At 39.0% G+C, this 27,759-nt stretch overlaps 1 protein-coding gene across 5 annotated transcripts in view; it reads left to right on the top strand.

The window, feature by feature from the left end:
- LOC122872291 (sodium-driven chloride bicarbonate exchanger-like) overlaps positions 1-27,759 on the top strand; it is a 62,737-nt gene that overhangs the window by 18,266 nt on the left and 16,712 nt on the right. For 4 of the 5 annotated variants that reach the window (XM_044188318.1, XM_044188321.1, XM_044188322.1 and 1 more), the window contains 10 exons: positions 4,957-5,038; positions 15,556-15,699; positions 15,929-16,070; positions 16,368-16,528; positions 18,435-18,623; positions 20,753-20,841; positions 21,181-21,338; positions 21,492-21,579; positions 24,709-24,855; positions 25,441-25,541. In XM_044188318.1, coding sequence (XP_044044253.1) covers positions 4,957-5,038; positions 15,556-15,699; positions 15,929-16,070; positions 16,368-16,528; positions 18,435-18,623; positions 20,753-20,841; positions 21,181-21,338; positions 21,492-21,579; positions 24,709-24,855; positions 25,441-25,541 — 1,301 coding nt within the window. The remainder of the gene's footprint in view (positions 1-4,956; positions 5,039-15,555; positions 15,700-15,928; positions 16,071-16,367; positions 16,529-18,434; positions 18,624-20,752; positions 20,842-21,180; positions 21,339-21,491; positions 21,580-24,708; positions 24,856-25,440; positions 25,542-27,759) is intronic. The other variant, XM_044188319.1, reaches the window with a different exon arrangement.

Below are 27,759 nucleotides of genomic sequence, written 5' to 3'. Positions count from 1 at the left end.
GTATTTAGATGTGTGTAGTTCTCATGGGTTGGGGACAGGGAGACACAGTGTGTTACGGAGACTGAGGGAGTTTCCCTGGGGACCTGCAGGGCAAATCAGCAGTGCCAACCCCCCTGCTCCTCTCCCAGGCTTGTCACAAACACTCACATCGTTGCTGCCGTCACTACGAGGAGGGGGGGGAAAGATAAGAAATGTATTAGTTGATAGGCTGGTTTGACAGTTCTTTATTTAGTTATTGGCAGTGGAATATTACCTCGCTGTCTTGGGTGCTGATTATGTCTGTGGTTCCTCTCGCAGTAGATAGTGTGCAGTGGTCAGTGGAAGTCTGTGAAAGGTTGGATCGGAGTGAATTGGTATGCAGAGGCATGGACAATGAGAAAATTAACATATTGAGAAAATGTCTTTCAGATTACCATTAACCATCTGTCAGGGGAAATCTAGAGAAGTCTGTCTACAGGGACTTGATAATGAGTCCTCATCTGGGCCTTTGTGTGTGTGCTTGCATGTCTATGAGTGCTTGCTCTGTTGATGTCCCTCCATACAGTAAGCCCACCATGTCAGCTCTCAGCATCTGACCACACACTCCTTTGATGCTTTGGCTTGTTTCTCACATGGTTGTCCATGTGTGTGGGCGTGTGTGTCTGTGTGTGAGAGATTGTTGTACCACATGTTCTCTTGCTTAATCTCTCAGAATCAGAGATTGATGGCCAGCATCAGCCACCTTTAGCTTGTCACAATACAGTATACCACATCCCTGTGTCGTTATTTACAGTATAGTGTAGCTCTCAGTTTTTGAAGAGCAAGACCTTTACAATTCTGTTAATTTGCTGATTCAAATCCTGCTGTGTGGTGATAAATTATTTGATTTTATCACTGATATTTATCAGGCCCATTTGTTCATGTCTGTATGGCTCTTACTTTTAGATTGCCTTTTTTAAATTTGATTATCGGTACATTTAAATAATTTTGGAACATACTGTTTACAGGTATAGTTTTCATGTCATGTTTCTTTTTGTCAAAATGTATAGATGTTAATGAGGATGTATGTATTCAACCTTTTTTCTAATGCTGAATAATTATTTGTGATGAACTCAGGTGCGCCTTTAACTCTGTGATGATGTCACTGTTTCTAGATTGCCACCAGGTGGTGTATGTATATTTATTGTAATTGATATTCAAACTCTCCACCAAAAAGACCCAAGTGTGGTTGAAACGTAGGTGATAACATTCAATTATTTGAGCTTAGTGTGTGGTCATCTTGCCGTCAAAATAAGTCACTGTACATAAACCGCCGTGATGCACTTTTTTTGTTTTTCAATCAGGTGAAGTGAAGGACATCCTAGTCAGAATATACAGGCAAACCATGCAATATCAAAAAATTAATGGGCTTTTAATGTGCTTCCTCTAATTCACAACCCATATGTGTGGGTGATATGGTCTCAGTGGTGCCTAGTGCCGTCTTTCACCAGTATTAGGATGACTGTAGCTTGGGTAGGACAGATATATCTCTCATAAGCTTACTTAAAAGCAATTTCCAAGTGTGGATCTTTTTCTCTTTGTCATGACGACAGTGTCTCTTGTCTAATTCGTAAATAACTAAAACAAATTGGTGAATAACAGATTGATCACTGATAATGGCCACTTCATTAGGTACACCTTGCTAATATTGGGTTGGACCCCCTTTTACTTTCAGAAATGCCTTGATTATTCGTGGCATAGATTCAACAAGGTGCTGGAAATATTCCTCAGAGTTCTTGGTCCATATTGACATGATAGCATCACGCAGTTGCTGCACATATGTCGGCTGCACAACCATGATGCGAATCTCCAGTTCCACCACATCCTAAAGGTGCTCTTTTGGTTTGAGATCTGGTGATTGTGGAGCCCATTTGAGTACAGTCAACTCATTGTCATCTTCAAGAAACCAGTTTGAGATGATTTGAGCTTTGTGACATGGCGTGTTATCCTGCTGGAAGTAGCCATTAGAAGATGGGTACACTGTGGTCATAAAGGGACATGCTCAGCAACAATACTCAGGTAGGCTGTGGCGTTTAAACAATGCCCAATTGGTATGAAGGGGCACAAAGTGTGCCAAGAAAATATCCCCCACACCATTACACCTCCACCACCACCATCAGCCTGAACTGTTGATACAAGGCAGGATGGATCTATGCTTTAATGTTGTTTACGCCAAATTCTGACCTTACCATCTGAATGTCGCAGCAGAAATAGAGACTCGTCAGACCAGGCAACGTTATTCCAATCTTCTATTAGCCCATTTTGGTGAGCCCGTGCCAATTGTAGCCTCAGTTTCCTGTTCTTAGCTAAAAACAGTGGCACCCGGTGTGGTCTTCTGCTGCTGTAGCCCATCTGCTTCAAGGTTTGACGTGTTGTGCGTTCAGGGAAGCTCTTCTGCATACATTGGTTGTGACGAGTGGTTATTTGAGTTACTGTTGCCTTTCTATCAGCTCGAACCAGGCTGGCCATTCTTCTCTGACCTCTGCCATCAACCAGGCATTTTCGGCCAGAGAACTGCTGCTCAATGGATCTCTTTTTGGGACCATTCTCTGTAAACCCTAGAGATGGTTGTACGTGAAAATCCCAGTAGATCAGCAGTTTCTGAAATACTCAAATCACGTAAATTACCTTTCTTCCCCATTCTGACGCTTGGTTTGAACTTCAGCAGAAGAGGTGTACCTAATGAAGTGGCTGGTGAGTGTATAATGATCCAGTTTTTAGTATATATATAACTTGTAGCTTTTCCCGCTACACCACTACATTTTATTGTTCAAGTATGGGGAAAATAAGAAAAGAAAAAAGAAAGAAAAGACCAATCTAGAGAAAACAACATGCAAAACAGAAAACATTACAATTTCTTCCTAAATTCTACACAAATAAAATAAAACATTGGTTTTATTTTTATTGGTTGGTAGTAGTTGGTTGGCTTACAGGTGGCATTAGGCAGTCAGAATCAGAATGATAATGTTATGTAAGTAAAAGAACAATAAAAATATTAGCACCAAAATATACATTCTGCAGAATGGCCCATTTCAGAATAATATCAGAATCAGAATCAGAAATACTTTATTGATCCCCGAGGGGAAACTCTTTTGTTACAGCTGATTATAATTAATTATTATAATATAATTAATGATGCATTAATGTGTAAGCATCACTGATGTTGCAACTACATTATATACTGCCGAATAGCTTAATCTATTATAATACATCACAATTATTAGTTGATTATATTTTAAATTAGTAATCTGAATCTGCAAAGTAACTAGGAACTATAGCTGTTAAATGTAGTGGAGTCAAAAGTGCAATATTTAAATGTAGTGGAGTAGAAGTATAAAGTAGCATAAAATAGAAACACTTAGTAAAGTACACATATCTCAAAATTGTACTTAAGTTCAGTACTTGAGTAAATGTACTTAGTTACATTCCACCACTGTTAAATACCAGCAAGGTAACATCAATGACTAGTGTGCAAAGAACTGCAAGGCAACTCAGACAATGTGAAAAATAACTGCTGTTACAACAGTAATGACCTAATGCAGGACAGGTACACAGGAGACCTGCGGGAAATTCACTGAGGACGTCTAGAGGGCAGAGGACACATGATCTAAATGATAAACACTAGACTAGACACTGGACAACAAACACAAACACACAGAGAAACTGGAGGGAGACAAGAGTCCGAGGCAGGAGAGGAGGGAGAAGGTGATGGAGGAGGCGTCACCATGGCAACTTTTTGTTCTGGTGTTCATGGCCTGGAGATATTGACGTGCAGCTCCTTGTGCAGCAAGGTTGTGAATTTAAGTACAACCACAGGAAGCCATCTCTCTATACAAAAAAAACTGTCAATATCACTGTCAACTGGCTTAAATGATCATGACTGGATACATCCAATGTTAATAAGGGTTGGTTTTTCAGTGACACACATTTTGAGTTCATAAATGTTGATTGGAGAGTTGTTGGTTCACTCACAGAGTTGACATGGCTTGAGGACATGTGTTCAAAACAATTGGTGCAGACCTACAGACACATGGGCATGTAGTATTGATTTTAACAGTATCAGAGCAGACAATGTTGCTGTGTAGAAGTATTTCTGTGCCACTGCACATTTGAATTGTGCAGTGTCAGGATCAGATTATGTGTAACTTTCCTTCCTGGTAAAACACAATTGAAACAAACACCATGAATAACAAGCCAGTGTTTTCATTAAATATTAAAAAGCATAGTAAGCATTCAAAGACCAGTCCCTCTTTCATTTTTCAAGGTCAGAGCTATTTATAGCATGGAATAACCAGAGAAGCACTATGTTGCATCCATTAGCACCAGTCCTTGTTCTCTCCACTCTACGCATCCAGCGTCGGCAGTTCCTGAGAAATTCGTCTTGCCAGAGGTGTGGGTGGCGGGGCATACACATTTAAGGCTTATGCACAATGATGCATTCTTGTTAAAACCATGACTCAAAACCAGTGTAATCTGGCACTCAGTTGATGAGCGTGGCTTTTTCAAATTGTGATTGGATGCCTTTTGTTGCCATGGTGACAGTCGGTAGAAGTTAGCCTTATAATGCTGAGTTTGTCTGTGTATGTGTATATGTATTTATTTCAGGACACATCCTCCCACTAGGCAGAGGGTGTGTGCTCTCAGCGTGCTCTTACATAACAACTTGTAGCATTTAAATGAAATTTGGATTTTTCTTCAGCAAAGACAGAACGTGCCATTAAGTCAGAGATCAGCATTGGGGAAGTTGAAACTCTGATTAAGTGGTGTGTTATATGGTTCATGTGTTCAACTCTCCATATGTGTTAACTTGTGTGCACTTCATAACTTGTATGTGTAACGTGTATGTGTATTTGTGTGAATCTGTATGAGAATAATATTAAAAATGTGGGTGTTGTACGTAAAATATTCATACTCCTTGTCTGTGTGTGCCTCTTCTAGAGAACCGATGAGGAGGCAGTGGTGGACCGTGGGGGCACACGCTCCATGCTCAACACCAACTTTGAGAAGGAAGAACTAGAAGGTAACAACCATAAGTGATAATTACCATTTACATTACACAGTAAAGAGTGGCATTGCAGCTGTAGTCCATATTTTCAGTGGAGAAGAATAAAGAAAATGTGATTTAGTGATTTAGTATTGCACATCCATAAAGTTAGGGGACTTGCAAGTGACAGCTCAAAAAACACATTTCCCATAATTCATCCTTCCTTAGACTTTCATGCTAGGTAAATGCCCATTTATTTTAAAACTCCACACCCCCATTTTGTAACACAGTCTTTCTGTTAGAAATGTTTAGACTCCAGAGCTGAGATAACCGTGATGATCATCAACACATCAAAGTACAAAAATACCATTTCCAAAAAAAGCTATTGTATCTTTGTATTCTGGCCTCATTTTATTGTTTGGAGGTGTATTTTCTGTCCCTTTGTAGTCAAGCTTAACTGATGGGATGTTACAATATATTTCCAGCTAAGCAATAGCAGTATTTGATAGCAAAAAACATATTCAATGCTGCAATAACTAACAGCAGAGCTTAATTACAGCAGGAAACTTGTCTGTCCAAGTCATTCCAAATGAATATTTATATATTGAATATATTTTGATGTGAGTCCTGCAGCATCAAAGAGCGAGAGTGTTATTCTCTACACGTTTGTTTGCATCAGCATTTCATCGTAAAAGTGACAGAGATGCCCATTTCTGCACCAACAACATCCTGAAGCATTCCTCTCAAATCTAGAACATAAACTGATGTAAAAAGACATGTTCCAGGGTTTACTTATCTACTAATTATTTTTTTTTTCTTTATTTGAAAGTTTATATGAATACAAAAATGGATAGAAAAAAAGCTAAAAGTAAAGGTACATAGTCCATGACAATTATTTAAACAGTAATGCAGATAAAAACAACAAGCAATGAGGAACAACTTATAAGTATTACAGATGGATAAAGATAATTTAAAGCCTTTTTGTTAACTGAAGTTTCAATAGATGGAGGTTAAGAAACAGAAAATAAAGGTTTGAAACCAGAATGTATATGATTTTTGGCTAATAATATGAATACATTTATAAGAAAAATCATGGAAACCAAATTGCACATTATGGTAATGCAAAGAACAATCATTTAACAGTAATAATGAAACTTCCATTGTTTTATTCATGATTAAAGATTTATGTGGTAACATCCATATACTCTTCCACTGTAAATGTTCTACGTGGCTGTTCCAATACACAATTATATTCAGCAAACAACAAAAACATCTAGCTGAAAAAGAGACCTGATGGCTCTATTGTTATTCTTTGATGTAGGACAAAAACACAGTTTCCTTATATAGGAATCAGTGGGGTTGAAACAGTACTCCACTGATTTAGCATTGCACTCCTATAACATTGTCAGATTCCCCGGGGGAGAGTTTAAGAAAAGGATCAAAATCGATGCGGCAGAACTAGAGATATCGTTTCTTTTATTCCACACATTCTTCTTCCCTGTTAAAACCTGGCGCCTACAATAACCACAATACAACTCGACCGCCGACAGTTCAGTCGCAGATGTGGTTCAGGTGTGTTATGCTAATAGCGGCTGATGTAGCCTGGAGCCTCTGGCCTCCAGCAGAGATGAGGAGCGGGCTACAGAGGTCTGGTAAGCTCACTTCTAACTCCACACCCCCGATTTGATTCATTTTCAAAATTGCAGTCTTCAGACCCAACCAACGCTGTCTCAAGTGACATCACTTGAATTCAATTTGTTCAATTTGTTAGACATCACACAGCTCCCCCTGGAGACACTAAAGGCTTTGTACAATTTTTTTCACATTTGCAGTAGTACACCCCAACAACACACTTTGATGTAGAATCAGGGGAATGTTCCCCTTTAATGGAGGGGATTTGCATGGGAGAATTTGTATTTAAATATGTTATCCTCAAATAACACAAGAGATCCAATTGGAATTGCTTGCATAACAGAGACAAATTCACAATAAGGAATCGAAAAAATTAAGATTTTAAATAAACTCTTGGCGACTTAAAATTCAATCTTGGCCACTGAGCAATCAACTAATCAGAATAATGTTTTGGTTAATGCTTTTAAGAAAGTTTGATTTTTGAATGCAATGTCTTTATTATACCAAATAAAATACTTAGATGAAAGTGCCAGGTTATCCAGATCACTCAGTAAACTTGCTTCTTGGAGCAGGCCCCAGGATGCAATGCAGCCACATGACATCTTGTTTGTGTTATGCAACAGTACTAAATGCCGAAAAAAACTGTAAGTTGCATTTACTAATGCTGCTACTATCCCCCCCAAGTGTATAACCCAGCTGAACTGAAGTTCAGGCACATTGTCTGGGTGTTCTTGAAAGGTACTTTGGGAAACACAGGAAATCACAAAGAGGAGCAGAAGTAGGCAAGGCAAGCTGAGGGAAAGTGGGGACAATAAATGACAATGCTTAATTTTAAAATAACTGCAGGAAAATGCTGACGATGACAGATGTATCATTGATGATGTATATAACTTGTAACATTTATTAGGCAGAACTTTTCCTTTTTACCTGCCACACCACTGCATTTTTGTGTAAGTTAAGAAGGTATAGTGATGCAGAAAGGAAAAAATAAAAAGAACCATCTAGGCACAACAACATACAAAACAGAATCAAGGAACAAAATGTCAAATACATTTTAGAAGTCCTTCTTATATAATACTAAGTGGTAAATGGATTGTCCTTGTATAGCGCCTTTCTAGTCTTTCTACTAGACACACTGATGGCAGATGCTAACTGCTATTAGTTCAAAGAAACTAACTAATTATTCACACACACTGAAGGCACAGCCCTCGCGAGCAATTTGGGGTTCAGTGTCTTGCCCAAGGACACTTCAACATGTGGGCTGCGGGAAGCCAGGATCGAACTGCTGACCACTCTACCACTAAGCCACAGCCACCCCTCACTCAAATAATATAAAATTTTGGTTCATTCAAAATGTGAGTCATAACTGAAGCTTAAGCAGAAAGTGGTTCCTCTGTCAGTGTCCGCTGTATTTTTGTTGCCAGGCAACGCTTGCCGAGGCAGCCAGCAAAGATGTCACTCTTTGATTCTGACACTCTGCCGGTGAGATGGTGCTTTCATCTCAAGGACCCTCATCCTCGTATGATGGTTGCCGTAATGACTAGCTCTCTGTCTGGCGCTGTGGTAATGCTGATACTGCGTCAGCACCACGCAGGAGAAGGAGAGCTTCTGAAGTTATCTGGCTCCGAACCATACAGCGCCTGTCAGCCCCCACACTCACCTGCTTCCTCATTCTCATACACTCTCACATTTTGGATAAAAGGAAAAGGTTAGCATGACATGATCTGTTTCCATTGTGATTCTATGGGATTTAAAGTTCCAATCCTAGACTGGTTTACTACTACATATACCGTTTGAATTATGTTATGTTATGTTAGATGTTAAAAAAGAAATAGCAGCAGGGGATTTAAAGGATTGGTCAGGTGATATTCTATATTTTTCATACTGTTGATGAATCCCATGAAAAGACTATCACACAAACAAGTGTTGTCTGACTGTCTTTATAATATAATATAACATGTTCTATATAATAATATAACATATTCTATGGCATATAGAATATTTCAATTTGAAAGAATGATGCAGTCATATAAAACATGGAGTGGTGTGCTTTGATCATTTTACTCAGTTTCAATGAAGAGTTAAAATAAGCAGATACAGAATATATATGATACTGTCAGACAATGTGGGATAAAATGACAGGACATGACTTAAAGGATAAGTCTGGCAATATTGTGTGTGTGTATATATATATATATATATATATATATATATATATAAAAACTTTGTCCTTCACCCTCCGCGGGTGGTCTCATCAGAGGGTTCTGCGCAGTATCTTTGCTGTTCCTATTACTGCACTCTTCTGGACCGAGATGTCTGGTGTTCTTCCAGGGATCTGCAATAGCCACTCCTCCAGTTTGGGGGTCACTGCCCCGAGTGCTCCAATGACCACGGGCACCACTGTTGCCTTCACCTTCCAGGCCTTCTCCAGCTCTTCTCTGAGCCCTTGGTATTTCTCTAGTTTCTCATGTTCCTTTTTCCTGATGTTGCCATCACTTGGTATTGCCACATCAACCACAACGGCTTTCCTCTGCTGTTTGTCCACCACCACGATGTCAGGTTGGTTTGCCATTACCATTCTGTCAGTCTGAATCTGGAAGTCCCACAGGATCTTGGCTCGGTCATTCTCTACCACCTTTGGAGGTGTTTCCCACTTTGACCTCGGGGTTTCCAGCCACTTGGTTTTGGCGCTCCATGTATGCTTTCCCTGCCAGCATCTTACACCCTGCAGTTATGTGCTGGATTGTCTCAGGGGCCTCTTTGCACAGCCTACACCTTGGGTCTTGTCTGGTGTGGTAGATCTGGGCCTCTATTGTTCTGGTGCTCAGGGCCTGTTCCTGTGCAGCCATGATAAGTGCCTCTGTGCTGTCCTTCAGTCCAGCCCACTCTAGCCATTGGTAGGATTTCTTGATATCAGCCACTTCAGTTATGTTCCGGTGGTACATCCCATGCAGGGGTTTGTCCTCCCATGATGGTCCCTCCTCCAGCACGTCTTCCTCTGTTCCCCATTGCCTGAGACATTCCCTGAGCACATCATCTGTTGGGGCCTTATCTTTGATGTACTCGTGGATCTTGGATGTTTCATCCTGGATAGTGGCTCTCACACTCACTAGTCCACGGCCGCCTTCCTTACGGCTAGCGTACAGTCTCAGGGTGCTGGATTTGGGATGGAACCCTCCATGCATGGTGAGGAGTTTTCGCGTCTTAATGTCTGGGGTCTGTATCTCTTCCTTTGGCCACCTTATTATTCCCGCAGGATATCTGATCACTGGCAGGGCGTAGCTGTTTATTGCCTGGGCCTTGTTCTTGCCATTGAGCTGACTTCTTAGGACTTGCCTTACTCGTTGGTGGTATTTGGCCGTTGCTGTTTTCCTTGTTACCTCTTCGAGGTTGCCATTTGCCTGTGGTATTCCAAGGTACTTGTAACCATCCTCAATGTCTGCTATTGTTCCTTCTGGGAGTGAGACCCCTTCTGTGTGGACTACCTTCCTCTCTACCTCTCTTTGTCACCATTCAACTGCACTTCTCAAGCCCGAATGACATCCCAATGTCAGAGCTGTAGATCCTGGTGGTGTGGATCAGTGAGTCGATGTCCCGCTCGCTCTTAGTGTATAGCTTGATGTCATCCATGTAGAGGAGGTGACTGATGGTGGCCCCGTTCCTGAGTCGGTATCTATAGCCAGTCTTGTTGATTATTTGGCTGAGGGGGTTCAGACCTATGCAGAACAGCAGTGGGGACAGAGCATCTTCTTGGTATATGCCACATTTGATGAATACTTGTGCAAGTGGCTTGCCATTGGCCTCAAGGGTGGTTTTCCACAGCCTCATCGAGTTTGCAATGAAGTCTCTTTGAGTCCTGTTGATGTTGTACATCTCCAAGCATTCAGTGATCCATGTGTGCAGCATTGAGTCATATGCTGTATATGCTATATATAATATATATATATATATATATATATATATATATATATATATATATATATATATATGTGTGTGTGTGTGTGTATTTGTATATACTGTATATTATATAACATATCCTGTGGAAAGACCGAAACTAACAATGTATTAATTCTACTAACTAACTAACTAAGTATTGTGTGTTTATCCAAATCCTGGTATACAGTATCTTATTCCTCTGTGCCAGGATAACATATCCTGTGGAAAGACCGAAACTAACAATGTATTAATTCTACTAACTAACTAACTAAGTATTGTGTGTTTATCCAAATCCTGGTATACAGTATCTTATTCCTCTGTGCCATAGAGCTCTGGGTGTCATGTTCCTTCATTACCATGATTACACACACTGTAGTTCATTTTGACATGCACCGCCCTGCTGCCAGAAAAACTCACTAGAGCACCAAATGTGGATTATTCTGCAGCTGAAAATAGTCCCCAACAAATGCACTTTTTCCTCCTGTTTGGGTAACGTTTGCTAAAAACTACAGAGACCAGCTGTTTAAGGAAATTACTGAGCCTTTTAAAAAAAAATTAAACAATATATTTGTGAGCTGTTTTTAAAGATTTATGTCTTCAGTAGCAACCAATGGGCTTGGGGCTGAGAGGAAGGGAAGTCAAAAAGTATTCAAAGACAGACTAACACACTGTTAGTGTTACTCTTTTCATAGGCGTTGTTGACATCGAAAGAATATAGAATATTGTCAGTCTTATCATCATTTAAAAATATTATCAATGACCCGTGAAGTTATCAAAAAATAAACAATATGGAGGCTCCTGAAGTTTTTTGCTGCATTGGTCAGCGTAGTTTTTACCACAGCCACTTTCCAGAGATCAAAATATATGTATTATATGATATTTGAATAGAAATTTTGTTTGGGCACCATGGTAATATGTTTGACTTTACAACCCCAACAATTAGAAGAAGTTATAGCCTAGTAACTGCAGCTTTGAGAATCAATTTAGAACAGTGATTGTGCTGCTATGTCAGAGCCGCATAGCCAGAGCCAGTTGTGTAAAGAGAATGCACAACCCCCAGCCAATCAGAATTGCTGTATTCAGTGGCCATGATAAGCAGTACATACATGAATACACACAAAAAGACTTAAGGATATGGAACACTAAAACTCAGCACATCACTGCATGATTCAATCCTTGACTGGCTGAAAGTCATTGAGATGTGGTGACAGAAGAAAAGAGAAAAGACGTTCTATGACATCAGCAGTAGTTCAGGCCTGGAGGAGGCGAGCTATTTTTGTCAAGTCCTCCCCTCATGAGTCTTGACTCATGAACTTTAAAGCTCTAGTGCTCCATCCTTATAGTTTCCTCAGATACCTTATTGTTCCTGTCGACTGGAATGTGCCTTTTATTGTGAAATTTACTTCATGTGCAAAGTCAGTCTCTTCTCTTTCATCTGCTTCTGACATACATAATTTACACGATGCTAATAGTAATTTGCTCTAGCTGAATGCGTCTACAGCAGCACACACTCTGACAGAGACAAATTCCCAACTCCCAACTCCCAAACGACAAATACATTTTGACATACATTTAGTTTTCTCATTACATTCGCTGAGACCCCACTTAACCTCTATCCTGGATTCCTATTGGTGGAAGGTACTGAATAAGTGGCTCTTTTCAAATGCTGTGATGTCGCTGGGTTCCTAGGTGATTCATGTTATGTCTGTGCTTTGCTTAAATCTGATTAGTGTGCTATAATGTGATTAGTCATGTCTCCAACCAAGTGAAAACAATTCACTCACGTGGGAAGTCATTCACGTGGGATATTTTCCCTTCAGACTAAATGAAAATATACTGAGATTTCTCACTGTAACTCTGACAATAATAAACAGATAAATAATATGCTCATTTTTTTTTCTGAACAACTTTGCACAAATGGTTTAATGTTTTTCTATAATAGATTAGATTCAAGAGCGTAGGTTTGGAGCAGTGTGTGTGTGTGTGTGTGTGTGTGTGTGTTTGGGGGTATCATCTAATAAATGAGAAATTATGATTAAATTGGTTATCATGCTTTCCATATTAATGTTAGTATAAATTTTCTAATAATAGTCATTAGATTCTTGAAGACCTGATACTTTTTGATACGTTGTTGTGATGTTATACAACAAATGTCAACAATGAACCTTTAAACTCAATATATAATGTTTTATTTCAGTCTTTGCTACTAAGAGCTCTGTCTTTTACTGCTTTATCTTTGATTGATGATTAGTTCTAACGTCTTTCTAGGAGAATTATCAGCAAATAAAAACAGCTAAATAATTTTTCACCCAAAAATGCAGAGGAGTAGTGATCTTTTAGTGAATGAATCAAACTAAAACTGCAGAAGTGAGGGGGACAAAAATAGGATTTTGAAACTCTGGTGATTTACTAGCAGTAAAGAGAGAGAATATATTATTTACAGTAATCCTTTTGCAATCTCCCATTGTGCTTTCTTCTTGGTTAAAAAAGAGGTAAAGATTAAATAGGGAACCAATTTATTATCCTCGGATGGACCCCACTTTATAGCTCCTAAGCATCAAATTGCCTTTGGTGTCACATTATGCTGGACACTGTGGCGCCTCATATGGTGCAGGAGGCAGATAAAGAGAACAGGGTGTCCAATGGTCTTGTCTGTGTCTGGCCATTGAGCCGAGGGCCAGTGGGAAGGAAGCATCGGCCAGGCAACTCGACTGCAATAAAGGAAGAGAAAGTCAGCTCGGATTTTCTTCACGCTGACCCTGTAGGTGCACGCTCATGTGTGCACATACACGCACAGGCACAGACAGACTCATCAGAGAAAGGCCCTTGTGCTCACATTGTCCTTTCAGAATCCCAGTCTCATTATTTTTCTATCATTCTATATCTTTAACTACTAACTACCACTTTAACTAACTACATGGCTTGCTACTACCTTTTGCTGGGTGTCACTTTTTCAATATTACAAGCTACCAGCTCTTAAAACCTATCCACTTTATTCCTAGCCCCATGATACCTTGTGTGAATTACGGGGGCTACTTCTGGTTATTGTGTGGTGGCTGTGGCTCAGAAGGTAGAGCAGATCGTCCACTAATTACTGATCACAGGGTTGGCGATTTGATCCCCAGCTCCTCCTGTCCACATGTCAGAGTGTCCTTGAGCAAGACACTGAACCCCAAATAGCTCCTAATGGTCAGGCCAGCACCTTGCATGGTAACTTACTTTATTACTGCTATCTGAGGCCACTTATTCAGGAGGTTCCTTGCTAGTAGAATGCATAGCTGTGATCACATTATCCCGTTAAAAGAAAAAGTCAGACTTGGAAATCCCACCCATAATTCATGCAACGTATATTGGGACTAGGAATAAGGTGGATAAACCGTTTCTCTGCACTCCGAACTTAAGAACATGCAGAAGTGTTCAAGCGTGACTTCCTTTCCACTGGGGTACCGCAAGGATTGGTGCTTGGTCCTCTTCTTTTTCTCAAGATACACCAGCTCCCATGGTCAGATTATCTGCTCCCATGGTTTTTCTTACCATGATACCCAGCTCTATTTGTCCTTCACCCTTGACAACTCCACTGTCATAGCACAGATCTCAGCCAGCCTCGTTGATATTTCAAGAAGAATGATGGAACAGCACTGACATTGAGAATGACTTCTGGATGGGAGCTGAAACGTCTTGATTCTGAAAACAGTGTCCAGATGACTACGACTGAAACCATTTCTACGATGGAACAGCACTGTCAACTCAGTCTCTCTAAGACTGAAATACTGTAAAAGTAAAAATTTTGAGTTTAGTGAAAAATAAAACATAGAAATCCTTCACTAATCCTCCTACTCACAAACTTATGAATATAAGATATTTATCAAATTTATTTTTACTTACAAATACCCTTAAATTTTATCTCTCTTTAGGTCTCTGAAGTTGGTTAAGAGGGGCCTGTTGGGGTCCTTGGTAGCTGCAGTACAGACATTTGATAGGATGTTACACCACTTCTCTTTCTTTTGTATTAATCATTTGCACAAGCAACAAGAATAAGCTGGGATTGGTTTTGTTTACAATCACCTTCCATGCATATTCAGTGTCTGCAATTTTTCCTTTATTACATATTTTCTCTGATGTACTGCAGCCAAATCGCCTCCCTGCTCTGATTTGGTTTTCTTCTTGTTTCCATTTCAAACAATCTTCAATTAACAATCTATATATATATATATTAAATATATATATATATATATATATATATATATATATATATATATATATATATATATATATATATATATATAACCCCAGTGAGTGGCATCTCTGAGCACACATATGATCACTTGAGACATACTCTTAAAGGTTACCCTTACACTTCGCTGTAAGTTAGTGACTTGATAAATGTGCCTTTTGTACTCTGGATGTTATTCAACACTACTGATTACATGAAGAGCCAATTTAGGAGTAAAAAAGACATTTTTCAAGTCACTTACTTATACTTACAGTGAAGTTACCTTTAATAGCAGCTCTCAAATAATCACATTTATGCTCAGACAGAGTGGATATTGATATTTTTCATACAATTGTCAATATTTAGATCGGTTTGGTCAAGTTTGCAATCATGCTGAATGTTTCAGCCAATTATCCATTACTTTTAGCTAATTATTTCAACTGTTTATCCATTACTTTTAGCTTCAACAATGTATCTTTAGCAATGTCAGCCATTTATCCATTACTTTTAGCAAACTGTTTAGGCCTACCAGCTCGCTCTTTAACGTTTTCACGCACTCTCAATTCAGCATGTGGAGTTCATGTGTTACAGCTGGCTCAATATGTGGATATTTTTCTTAAATGAAATCATAATTTCTATTGTTTCAAATTAAGTGAACTACCCTTCAATCTTTCAAAGTACCTCCTGACATTGTAAAAAGGTGGGAAAGACTCTTTAGTCTTTAAAGGACAGAGCGAAGAATCTTATGTTGTCTGCTGCATATTGTCTCCAGGTCACCGCACTCTCTACATTGGGGTTCATGTTCCCCTGGGCAGGAGGTCGCACAGACGTCATCGTCACCACGGACACAGACACAGGAAGAGGTCCAAGGAGAGGGACTCTACAGCTGATGATGGAAGAGAATCCCCCTCACACAGTAGGTCTTCAAAATTGACTGAAAACTCCAGCAAGTTTTAAACAATTGACTTTAAAATATATGCAAAAGTAAATTTTTTATGGAAGATATGAGTTCACTCCAAACCAGTTTCACCAATGCACATTACATATTATATTTATGTTTCAAATCTTTCCTGTTGCATGCTTCATTCCTTTCCTCCTCCTTGCTCTATCTCCACTTGTCCTCCGCCCCTTCCCATTTGCTGCAGCAGATACACCAGCTCAGAGGGTGCAGTTTCTGTTGGGGACAGAGGATGGCGACGAGGAACACATCCCCCACGCCCTGTTCACCGAGCTGGATGAAATCTGCCTCAGGGAGGGTGAGGACGCCGAATGGAAAGAGACAGCCAGGTACACCGCTGCAGTCGGCCACATGGGCTGGGTCTGGCCAGCTGTGGCGTTTTTCCTCTGTTGCACCTGAGAGTTTGATGCTGTTTGCTTATATCACAGGGATGTTGTTATGGCGCCATACCTCTTGGGATATCCACACTTTACTTCATTTCACATCATATACTGTTGTCCTACAACAACCACCACAATGCTTTGTGTTGGGATGGGAAATTATAAAATCTGTTTTTTGTACTTCTGTCAAATACCAATGTATCATGGGTTTATGTATTTACTGAGTTGTGTTTTTAATGTGTGCAGGTGGCTCAAGTTTGAGGAGGATGTTGAGGATGGTGGTGAGCGGTGGAGTAAACCCTACGTAGCCACTCTGTCTCTACACAGTCTTTTCGAGCTTCGCAGCTGCATCATGAACGGCACCGTGATGCTGGACATGAGGGCCAACTCGCTGGAGGAGATTGCAGGTGAACAGGCTGAAAAGTGTCACATGGTCTTGTGTAGCTCAGTGGTTAAAACTAAAATATGACTGTTTGTGCCACATTTGAGGGAAAAAAAAATGTCATGTGGAGTTCCCCAAGACTCCATTCTTGGTTCTCTTCTTTTCAACATCTTAAAAAACAACAAGATATTTAACATAATTATGCAACAGTTAATCAGACTTTGAACAGCTCCCTCTGCAGCCATAAAAGAATTCCCCTTCAAGAATATCACCAAGAGACTATGGTCCTGTACAATCACTGAGTGCACCGAACAAATCAATGATTGCAAAAAGAGGAATGAGTAAAAGTCAGTGTTCACTTTCAAATGCTTAGGTTGAAGACCACATGAACTTAGACCTACATTTTTACATCCACATTAAGACAATTAAAAAATTGGGGTACATACACCTTGAGAAGTAAAACTTTTGTGTCAGCAAAACTTGTCCATGCTTTTTTATTTAGTAGACACAATCAAGAAACTGGATCATATCAGTCTAGTTCTCAGATCTTTGCACTGGTGTTAAATAATTGATTTTAAAATGCTACTATTAGTTTATAAAGCACCAATATACATTTCTAATCTACTGCTACATTCTGAACCATCCAGACCTCTCAGATCATCTGGGACAGGTCTACACAGGTCAGTTTTTATGGACCACATATCTGGAACAAACAGAAAATGTGAGGTCTGCTCCAACTCTCTTCAAAATCAAGGCATTAATCTCTCACTGCACTGTAACTGTAGTCATTTTAATTCTCCTGTTTAATTTGTTTTATTCAATTTTAGCAAATGTTTTTACCATCTATTTTATTTTAATCTTTTTCAAATCCTTTCATATGTGTGTTTTTATATTGCCTTATGTGTCTTATACACATACTTCCCCGGGAGACTCACGTTTTTCATTGCCCTCTCCCAGTTTCCTTTCAGAGTCACAATTATCCCACATTTATCTCGATTTATAGCAAATGTTCACGCCTTTTTTTCCTTTTCGTTATCACAACCTGTTTCTGGCACTGTGCAGTCACGACACAGGAGAGAGCTGTTCACGCCTCATCCTTCTGAGTGAGTGAAAGATGGAGAGAGAAATGGAATGAATGAGCGAATGAATGAAAACTGATGAATAATAGTTTATGCTAGAGATTCACGCAAGTTCACGCCAGAGGGGCGAATTATTCTGTATTGTTTCCTGAGAATTAAAAGTAAAATTAAAATTATTTAATATAAAAATGCTGTTGCAGTCTACTTATTATTTTATTTTCATTCTTTAAAAGTCACCAGAATGCAGGAAACAACAAAACTCAAATTTTTCTTGGGGATGATCCCCAGACCCCCCTGTTTCGAAATCCTCTCTATTTTTGGAATCTCATGATTGGCAAGTATGCTTATACATCTTGTCTTAGCATTGCAGAATTGCCTTGTTGAATGGTGCTATATAAATAAACTTGTCTTGCCTGTTACTATTAATCAACATGAATAGTTAAAGTTACCATTCCAAAGATTTGTAACAGGGCAGAGGCCAGGTCAACGAGGCTAACATCATAACATATTAACAGAAGTTCACCCAGAACTTTGGTTTAAAATAGTTTGCTTCTTCATGTACAAGCTCATTTGACCTTGTCTAGGAAGGAATAAGGGAACTGTTTTAGTTTTTGAAGAGAGTGTTTATCTGATTGTGGGGGAAACTGTGCTGCTGAAGAGATCTGTTGAAGTTAACCTGGTTTTGTGTGATTAAATCAGCAGCAGTGGGTCGGTTTTTGTCGGAATAATCAGCTTAGCATCGCTGGCTGCCATGCAGGGACAGACGCTATCAGGAGGAATAGCCTTTGTGAATTTAAAACAAACTGTTCAAAGAGTAATGTGGAAACCTACACTTGTGTGTTCCCTTGTCAGACATGGTTCTGGATCAGCACGAGGTGTCGGGCCCTGTAGGTCAGGATGCCAGGAAGAGGATCCGCGAGGCCCTGCTCAAACAGCACCACCACCAAAACCACAAGAAACTGGCCAACCGCATACCTATTGTACGCTCCTTCGCTGATATTGGCAAGAAGCAGTCTGAGCCTCATTCCATGGACAAGAATGGTGAGCAAATGGTCTGAACACACACACACACACCTGTCGATTGCCAAGACTGTAGCCTTTTCTACACCCTGTATTATTCTCTGCTTTTCCATGGTGACCATATATTGTTGTTATATGTAATATATACAGTATGTTTTTATGTATAATCTTGTAATCCTTTGCATGTTTTTTCCAAGGTGTGTCCATCAGTGACTTGCTGTTTTACTGCTGTTTGATATCTCATTTTCTCCTCTTGTTTGTGTTTCTCCATGTTTGTCTATGTGTTTGTTCTCGTCTGCTGTATTTTACATGTGTGTGATTCACTTAACCAGTAAATGGCCTCTATGATCAAACCATAAAATCTCCCAAGTGTTTGCCTGAAAAAACTCTCACCAAAAATGCTCCACCCAGAAAGGCCTTTTCCTGTGTGGCATGGTCACGGTGTGTGTGTTGCGTGTCACGTCTGTCCACCCCTCCATCACCTTTGAGCTCCTCCAGGAGCCATGGCCACATGACCCCAGACACACCCTTTGGCAAAACCAAGACTAAACGTCTTAGTGTCCTTCAGGCAGTTGCACAAGGCTACTGTCCCATCGCACAGGAAGACACAGAGCAGGAAATCTGCACAGGCAACCAGAGCACCTAAGCTGATGCTAAACACTAAAAGCCTAGAGATAGTAGTAGTAATAGTATAAAAAGGAACACATTAAAGGGGAGAGCATCATCATGAGAGGTTAGAAATGGGTTATGTGCAGTCAAGAAGAGAACTCTCTTTAAGCAAAGCCCACATTTGTCATGTTTCTCTATCTATTTTTGATACTTAAAAGTGAGGCAATAAAAAGGATAGTTGATGGATTTAAGCATTCAGAAGTTTTGTACTTTAAACATCTTAAAAAAACTTTGGGTAAGTGTTAGTCATTCTGCAGAATTATTTATGTATATGTCTAAACAGGTACCAATTTTCATGATAATGCTCTCCACTTCTTGTCATTGTCAACAATGTGTTTGATAACTAGAAACCAAAAGAGATTTGTGACTCATATTCTGCACTCATAACAGTCACTAATTACTAATAGTGGTAGTTCCTTGCTTTAAATTCATGGTTTAACATGAAATATAATCTTCATTTTGTTGCCTTTGGGATTGTTATTTAAAAAAATAGTTAGTTATACCACAATTATGGTAAATGTGAAGCCAATGAGCTTAGCTTAGCATAAAGACTGGAAACAGGGGGAAACAGCTAGCCTGGCTTTGTCTAAGGGTAACAAAATCTGCCTACCAGCACCTCTAAAACTCACTAACACTTTATATCTAGTTTGTTTAATCCATACAAAAGGGTAAGCGTAAAAAACACTATTTGGGGTTTGATGAGAAGGGTTATGTGCCAGAGTATTTATGCTAAGCTAACTGACCACCGGGCTCCATCTTCATTTTGAACAGACGAGAGTGGTATCGGTATGACCGTGGTATCAATCTTCTCATCTAACTCTCGGCAAGAAAGCGTATAAAAGTATTTCCTAAAGTGTCAAACATTTTCTTTACTAGTAATAGCATCACACCTTCACTCAAACAGCTGACATTTTGAACAAGTCACATTTTTAGCATTCCCTTGTGCTGTGAATTGCTCAAACAGCTGCAACTGGTGCATTGACATCACAAACTGCTTGAAATTTAAATTTAAAGGGAGCAATCTTTGACTTTGTTTCAGCAAAACTAAACAAAAAAAGCTATTTAAATAAGCACCTATTAGTTGTACTCTTTGATTTGAAATGGAAGTTAAAGATTGTACCTCACTTAGTTTACTACACTTGATTTGGAAAGATTGAGCCTAAGGTCTAGCTAAAATCACTATCTCCACTGCATCACTGAGCATTCATCTGATGATCTTAATATTCAGCTTACTCACCAGGTACACTCTGAAACAAGGTACAGTACTGTATCTTTTGTCACTAGTGCTGAACCTTTTCGTCAATAAAGGTACAGCACCTACAACAAAAGGGTCCACTGTTGTATCATGTTTTTCAGAGAATGTAACTGTACCCTCTAGTCACTCACTGGAGACCTTTGTCTTTGTGTGGGAAAGTAGTATTGTGATAGGCTGAGCCTCCATGAAAATTGACATAATGTTGGTTTCCTGCTCTGCCTGACAGGCCAAACGGTCTCACCTCAGTCCCAGCCAGCTAACAATGAGGGCAAACAGGACGTCAGCCGGGAAAACAGTGCTGTCGACTTCAGTAAGGTGAGCAACCAGACCCACCACTGATCCCGCTGTTTATCTACGGGCACTGATAGCTGGACACATAACTAGTGCTGTATATTTAACCAAGATTGGGTTACGTGTGAAATGATCACCTTAAGGCTCTTGCCCTGGGAAAAGTTAGTCTTCTTTTGTTGTGTGGACCATCAGAGTCAGATCGAGCCATTATTTTGGATCTTTATTTAGATGATTTAGTGTAATAAACACTTTCAATCCGTCTCAAACCATATTTTGATATTTTAGATAAAAACAGAACAAAACATTTATACTAGTCTTTTGTCTAAAGATGTAGTGTTGTTTTGGTTTCTTTCTGTCTCACAGATTGACCTCCACTTCATGAAGAAGATCCCTCCTGGTGCTGAGGCATCCAACGTCCTGGTGGGAGAGCTGGAATTCCTAGACCGCCCTGTGGTGGCCTTCATCCGCCTGGCTCCTGCTGTGCTGCTCAATGGCCTGGCTGAGGTTCCCATCACCACCAGGTTATACAAGAACTGCTGGAAAAACTGTCTGCTTGTCTGCCTCTCTCTCTCTCTGTATTCAAGTCTTGATAGATTAGCTGATAATTCCCTGAATGCTTCATTAGAAAAGGATTTGACTTTTACCCAAAGCCTGTTGTCCTTTGTATTGCACAGGTTTCTTTTCATCCTGCTTGGCCCTCTGGGAAAAGGTCCACAGTATCATGAAATTGGCCGGTCTATTGCTACGCTGATGACTGATGAGGTGAGGCCTAAGTACAGAGTTATCAAGGTTCAAATTCTAGCTGTAATAATGCAAGCAGGGGTGGAAGAAGTATTCAGATCTTGTACTCTAGTAAAAGTAGTAATACAACAGTGTATAGATAAGCTATTACAAGTTAAAGTCCTGCATTCAAGATATTAGTTAAAAGTACAGAAGAATCAGCAAAATGAGCTTAAAGTATCAAAAGTGAAAGTACTCGTTATGCCAAATGGATACATGATTATTTTCACTGATGCATTAATGTGTGAGCAGCATTTTTATCGGATGACTTGGACTTGTCTGCTGTGCTGTTGAGACGTGAATGCCTGAAGACTCGACTTGACTTGAGACTTGAAGGCCAAAAGCTGAGGAGACTTGACTTGGTGACCCATAAATATTACAAAATGCTCTATTGAATGTAGTTGTGTCTTTTGGAGCTCTGCCAAATTGTCATGAATAATGAATAACATAACCAGGATGCACACAACCTCTTCATAACCTAATGTACACCTTCAGTTGTAGCTGCCTTCACCAGAATGAAATGGAAAAAACTCTAAATTCAGATGAGAGAAATTAGCCTTTCATTAAAAAATCAATTAGTCTGTACTCGAGTAGCTCAATATTTATGTGCTAGTTCCTGCTTTTGGTTATTAAAAGAGCTCCTTTTTGTTTTTGTTAAATATTTAAGATTATTATTAAAATATTTTAATTTGTCTATTGTATTCATTATTAGAAATAACCTATTTTAATGCCACCCACCCGGTTTTAAACAAGACATCCGAGGCGGCGGCCGTCTACTGCATGAGAAATTTGTGATAAAAATATCGGATAAAGGATAAAGAGGTTCATGCATCTTGTAAACACACAGCCAGGGCTCTGCGCTTCATAATCCTCAGAGAGGAAGAACTATTAAAACTGAAGATAAGCCTTGTTAGTTAAGTTGAATACAGCACAATATGTCAGTGTGTGCACTCAACTAATTATGATTTGCCTTTCAGGGCTTTGGAGTTTTTTGTCCATCATAACACAAGCCTGTGTACTCCTAGATAAGCTAATGTTGTAATGTTATTAACAAATATACCAAAGTATGATGTTACTTTCTATCCTTCTATAAATTTGCGTTCTTCTGACATTTAAAATGAGAGCCATGTGTTTGGGTCACTGGTTTAGTTGTGCGCATTCAGCAACATGATCATCAAGGACAGCTCTCTGCATTGCACTGTAAAAATATTAATACACTGTGAAAAAAATATAAGGTTGTTTCAACAAAAAAATATGAGTGACCACTGCCTTAACTGCCTTAAAATTTAAAGTTAACTGAATTAGTACTGAATAGTTTGTAAGATTTGTTCACTGGTTATAATGTTAAACATAGTGAGTCAACTGAACTACAAAAAACCAAACATTACATTAGGTGCACTCAACGACTGTTTGGTTATGCTGACAAGAGCTGCTAGTTAAGCCTGATTTCCTTTAGGCCTAATGCTTATTTTTTCACTGAAGCTTTTTCAAGTCTAATCCCTCATGCACTATGCAGCCAAACCATAGCTTTTGCTGAAAAGCTAAAGCTGATGTATAGAAACTACAATGTTCCAGACAGAAACTCATCATGGGGCTTTTTGCACAGTCAAGTCTTTGGGACGTGCCATAGATTTGCCCTCTAAAGAGTCTTGAGTTGGAATTGGTCCAGAAGACTTGAGACTTGACTTGAAGTTGGTTCAAAAGATTCAAAAACAGCTCTGAGTTGAGGTGGAACTGATTTTAAGTACTTTATAAAGTGTTGGGCTGTCTAATCTGCAAAACCTCAATCTTAATAAGACATTTCTGTCTGTATTTGAGTCCTAAAAAACACACTTTGCAGTGCAGTAAGAATATTTCAATTTGTTTTTAATTCAATTCAACTTGTTAAAAAATCGTCTGTATCAAGACAGAGTGATACAGGCCGTGGCACTAGAATAAGAAGACGTTAATTTAGAAAAATTCGTAAAAGTATAAAAAATGATGTCAAAAAAAGTTAAAGTCAAGTCAAATAAATGTAGTGAAGTAAAAAGTACAATATTTCCCCTCTAAATGAAGTGGAGTGCAAGTGTAAAGTAGTAGAAAATGGAAATACTCACGTAAAGTACAAGTACCTCAAAACTGTGCTTAAGTACAGCACTTGAGTAAATGTACTTACTTCAACCACTGGATGCCAGTTTCCTGATAAAAACTCCCCTTAAAGTTTATTACTTACTGTAGATATTTTGAAGAAGAGCAAGAAGCACTATGTAAGGATGATGGAAGGAGGCATCTTATTTTTCTGAAATTTACAATCATGTATTCACGGTCAAGTACTCATATTTGTATCCCAAAACTGGAATAATGTTATAATAATAATATTTTTTAATATGTTATTAATTGTTATATATGGCATTAGCTGCTTAGGGAGTAGATAAACCATCTTGTAAATCAAAAGTCCACCAACCAGCTAGAGCTAGAGTTACTTTGCTATAACTGAACCTGACGTTTGACCTCTGTTAAAAAGCAGAAGAAGCCTTTGGGGATGAGCAGAGCATGACATGAAAACGTGACAAGATTTCCCACAGTGCAGCTATGAGCTAATGTTACTTACCATCATCAGAGCCAGATGTTGGCTTTGTTTTGGTAGCAGTCCTCTGGGATGCATGAAAATAGAAGCGTATGGATGTCAAACTACTTCATCATGTATGGGAATGAATTGTACCCATCACTATGATTTGCTTTTCAGCCACCGTGTGCAGGAATCATATTCTGTATTCCATATAATTATTCTGATTATGACAAACAAATAGGATACTTGAGATAGAGTGATGTTTGCAGGGAAACTGAGGCATGATTATTTTTCTGTACATTCACTTTGTATGATAATGTTCTGAATATCTCCCGATGTTGTTGTGTTCATGTTACGTATGGAGATTTGTATGGCGATAGGAACAATCCTCTGCTAAAAAAACCTTTTATTGCACTGGTAATTTCTGTGTGTAAATCCATAGAAATGCACTCAGCGTAATAGAACAGATCAGAATATGAAAGAAAATAATTATTTATATCATATTTATGCCACACAGAAATCCTTTTACTCATATTTTATGCCTCCCCTCATTTGTTCCACAGATTTTCCATGATGTTGCTTACAAGGCCAAAGACAGGAATGACCTGGTGGCAGGCATCGATGAGTTTCTGGACCAGGTGACAGTGTTACCCCCTGGAGAGTGGGACCCCTCCATCAGAATAGAGCCTCCCAAAAACGTGCCCTCTCAGGTACACAAAACTACTAACTAACTGAACTATTTGAGAGACTGTTTGGAGTTTGAGAGTCTCTGTATATATTACCGTTCTTCCACAATTCCACTGTGAGTCCCCTCTGCTTCATACTGCCTGCTGAGTAATATTTAAACATCTGCGTTCTCCTCTAATCTCAACTGCGTTGTACTCTGTGCTTTGATGCCTCTCCCCAGGGTTCTGCTCTCAATCCTCTCCAAAACATTAGCTATTCTTCCTCCATTAGTTATTTTGGTCTACTTTGAAAATCTATCCGCCATCTTGTTTCGGAGAGACATTTTATTATCTAACAGAAAGCTGCTCCAGATGATTAAAAAAGTCTTGTTTTTCTTTTCCTCTTTATCATTAGGCCCATGTGGTGAATTAATGACATACCAGTGTGCATTTTGATTGTTATGCTGATTAACTCTGTATCAGAATATGCTAGAATCATGCATACGAGATCATCATTTGGCATTTAAGCTTGGTTAAGGACATTGGAATGAGTGCAACTGATGCTTGTTATTGTTCTCATGATAATGGCCTGTAACAGACAGATGACTGACGGTGATCTTAACCACACAGGAAAAGCGGAAGATTCCCCCTGTTCCCAATGGAGTGACAGATCTTGGAGAGTCGGAGGAACATGGAGGGCACGGTGGCCCTGAGCTCCAGCGCACTGGGATGTAAGTGTGAGAGAGAAACAGCATGGTTTGTGATGTACAGCCTTGAGCTCTCTAAGCTCTTCTTTGTCCCCGTCTTCCTGTCTCCTGCTCCTAGCTGCCTCGCTGTCCCCAAACTATAAATTTAGCTCTCTTAAGAGGCAGACTACCCTACTGGCCCATTATCATTCCTCTCACTTCAACTGCACAAAGACCTTTTGTTTGAGTTTGAATTCATTATGAGTTTAGAGATATACCAGCACTCTGTCCCACACATAAAGTCACATTGTTCAATATTGCAACATTGTTATATTATTTAACACATTTTGCCTTGTGAGTACACTCACTTCCAAATAATGCACACTCAGTGGTGAAGTACTGTACTTAAGTACAATTTTGAGGTGCTTGTACTTTACATGAGTACTTCCATTGTATGCTTCTGTATACTTCTACTTCACTACATTTATCTGACAGCTAAAGTTACTAGATACTTTTCAGATTTAAATAAAAAAAACATTTGAGGTTTGACTGGCACTCTTCTTCTACAATGGTTTAACGGCAACCGACTGGAGAATTTGCGCCACCAACTGTTTAGCCCTCCTAATATTCTCATAACAGTAGTGGATGGAAATGTGCATGAATATGCAATTTTTTAAATGTATTTTTGGCTGATTTTCTGGAATTTCTGTTAAAATTTACTTTAAGTTAAACTTAAGTTTGAGGACCAAAGAGGTCAAATTATCCAATATTTCACAAAAAATGCAAAACATTTGAGAAAAAAAAAAAAAAAAAAAATATATATATATATATATATAGATATAGATTTGTGTATCAGAACTTTTTTATTTTTCTTTCCTCTGTAATTAATCATCTCACGACCCCTCAGATTTATGTTGTGACCCTTTGCAGGGACCTGGCCCCTAGGTTGGAAACCACTGGACTAAACTACCTGACTGTATATACATTAGTTCAAACTAGCTCCACCTCGAGCAGCTACAACAGTAAAATGCTGCTCTAACATTGATGCATCAGAATTAACAATCTAATAAGGTATAATAATATATCAGCCACATAGTACAAGTACTGTTACTTTTGATACTTAAGTATATTTAACTGGCTTTTACACTAAGTGTAATGAAGTATTTGTACATTATTGCATTGGTACTTTTAAGTAAAAGATAGTGAGTTGTTAAATTTGTTTAAACATGACACATATTATCACTGTGTGTTATGTATTTGCAGTCATTTTGCTCCTGCTTTCCTCATTATAATAATCATGTACCAATGCTAATAACTGGGCATTTTTTGTGCTCTGAAATTGAATTTCATTCATTCAACATTTCTCATTGATAAATAAACAGTAGTAAAAAAGCCAACAGCTTAAAGAGGCTATATTAGTAGCCTCATTAAGCTTTTTTTTTAAAAATTGTCGCTTAAGTCTTAAAGCACACCTGGTTGGGACCATATCACACCTTGTATAATTTGTTCATTTTATTTCAATAAGCCCTGTTTTTAACAGTTTTCTGGTGTTGTATTTCTTTTCATGGTATGCAGGTAGCTGGTAAAATCATGTTGTGCTTTCCTGTTTGTCCTCATTTTGTGTCATTGACACTATAGAATAATGCTGACAAAAGGATGAAGAAATTTCTTTATTTTAGCTTATTATCAGGGTAACATGAGGTTGCCGCGCCAATTCACGAGGTCCGCAGCAGAGCAAGCACCTTTGATATTGAGGGCTTTTGATGACAGTAATTCTGAAGTCACTGAAGCGACCGATAATGATAATTATATTTTTGTGCCAAGTGATCAATCAGATCATTTAGAAGCAGAATTGGAGTCTGAGTATGACAATACTAGTTCAGAGGACATGATTCTGACAGCAAAATGATGGACTACTGCTATATGTTTGTATGTAGGTTACAATGAGAGACAGTGACTGTGATTTTCTATTATTGTGCTGACTAATTTGTGTCTGGTAAGTGCCAATCATTGAGCAGTTACAGTAGAAGTCTATGTGTAAAACAGTACAATATACACATAAAATGTAATGGGGTATATCCAGAAATATCTAATTCTGAAAGTAACATTTTTTGGCATCTAAAACTGTAGTTATTCCTGTTCATAACACCTTGATAAAGGCACACGTGAAAAAAGTCATGACACAAAGAATTTCATTTTCACATACTTTTCTGGCACAAAGAGATCATCACAAAGAGCATGATTTCACAAGGCAAATGTTGAG

The sequence above is a fragment of the Siniperca chuatsi genome, linkage group LG24, assembly GCF_020085105.1.
Source record: "Siniperca chuatsi isolate FFG_IHB_CAS linkage group LG24, ASM2008510v1, whole genome shotgun sequence".
Lineage (NCBI taxonomy): Eukaryota > Metazoa > Chordata > Actinopteri > Centrarchiformes > Sinipercidae > Siniperca > Siniperca chuatsi.
The sequence above is the reverse complement of the archived record's forward strand: the minus strand, read 5'-3'. Positions and strand labels throughout refer to the sequence as shown.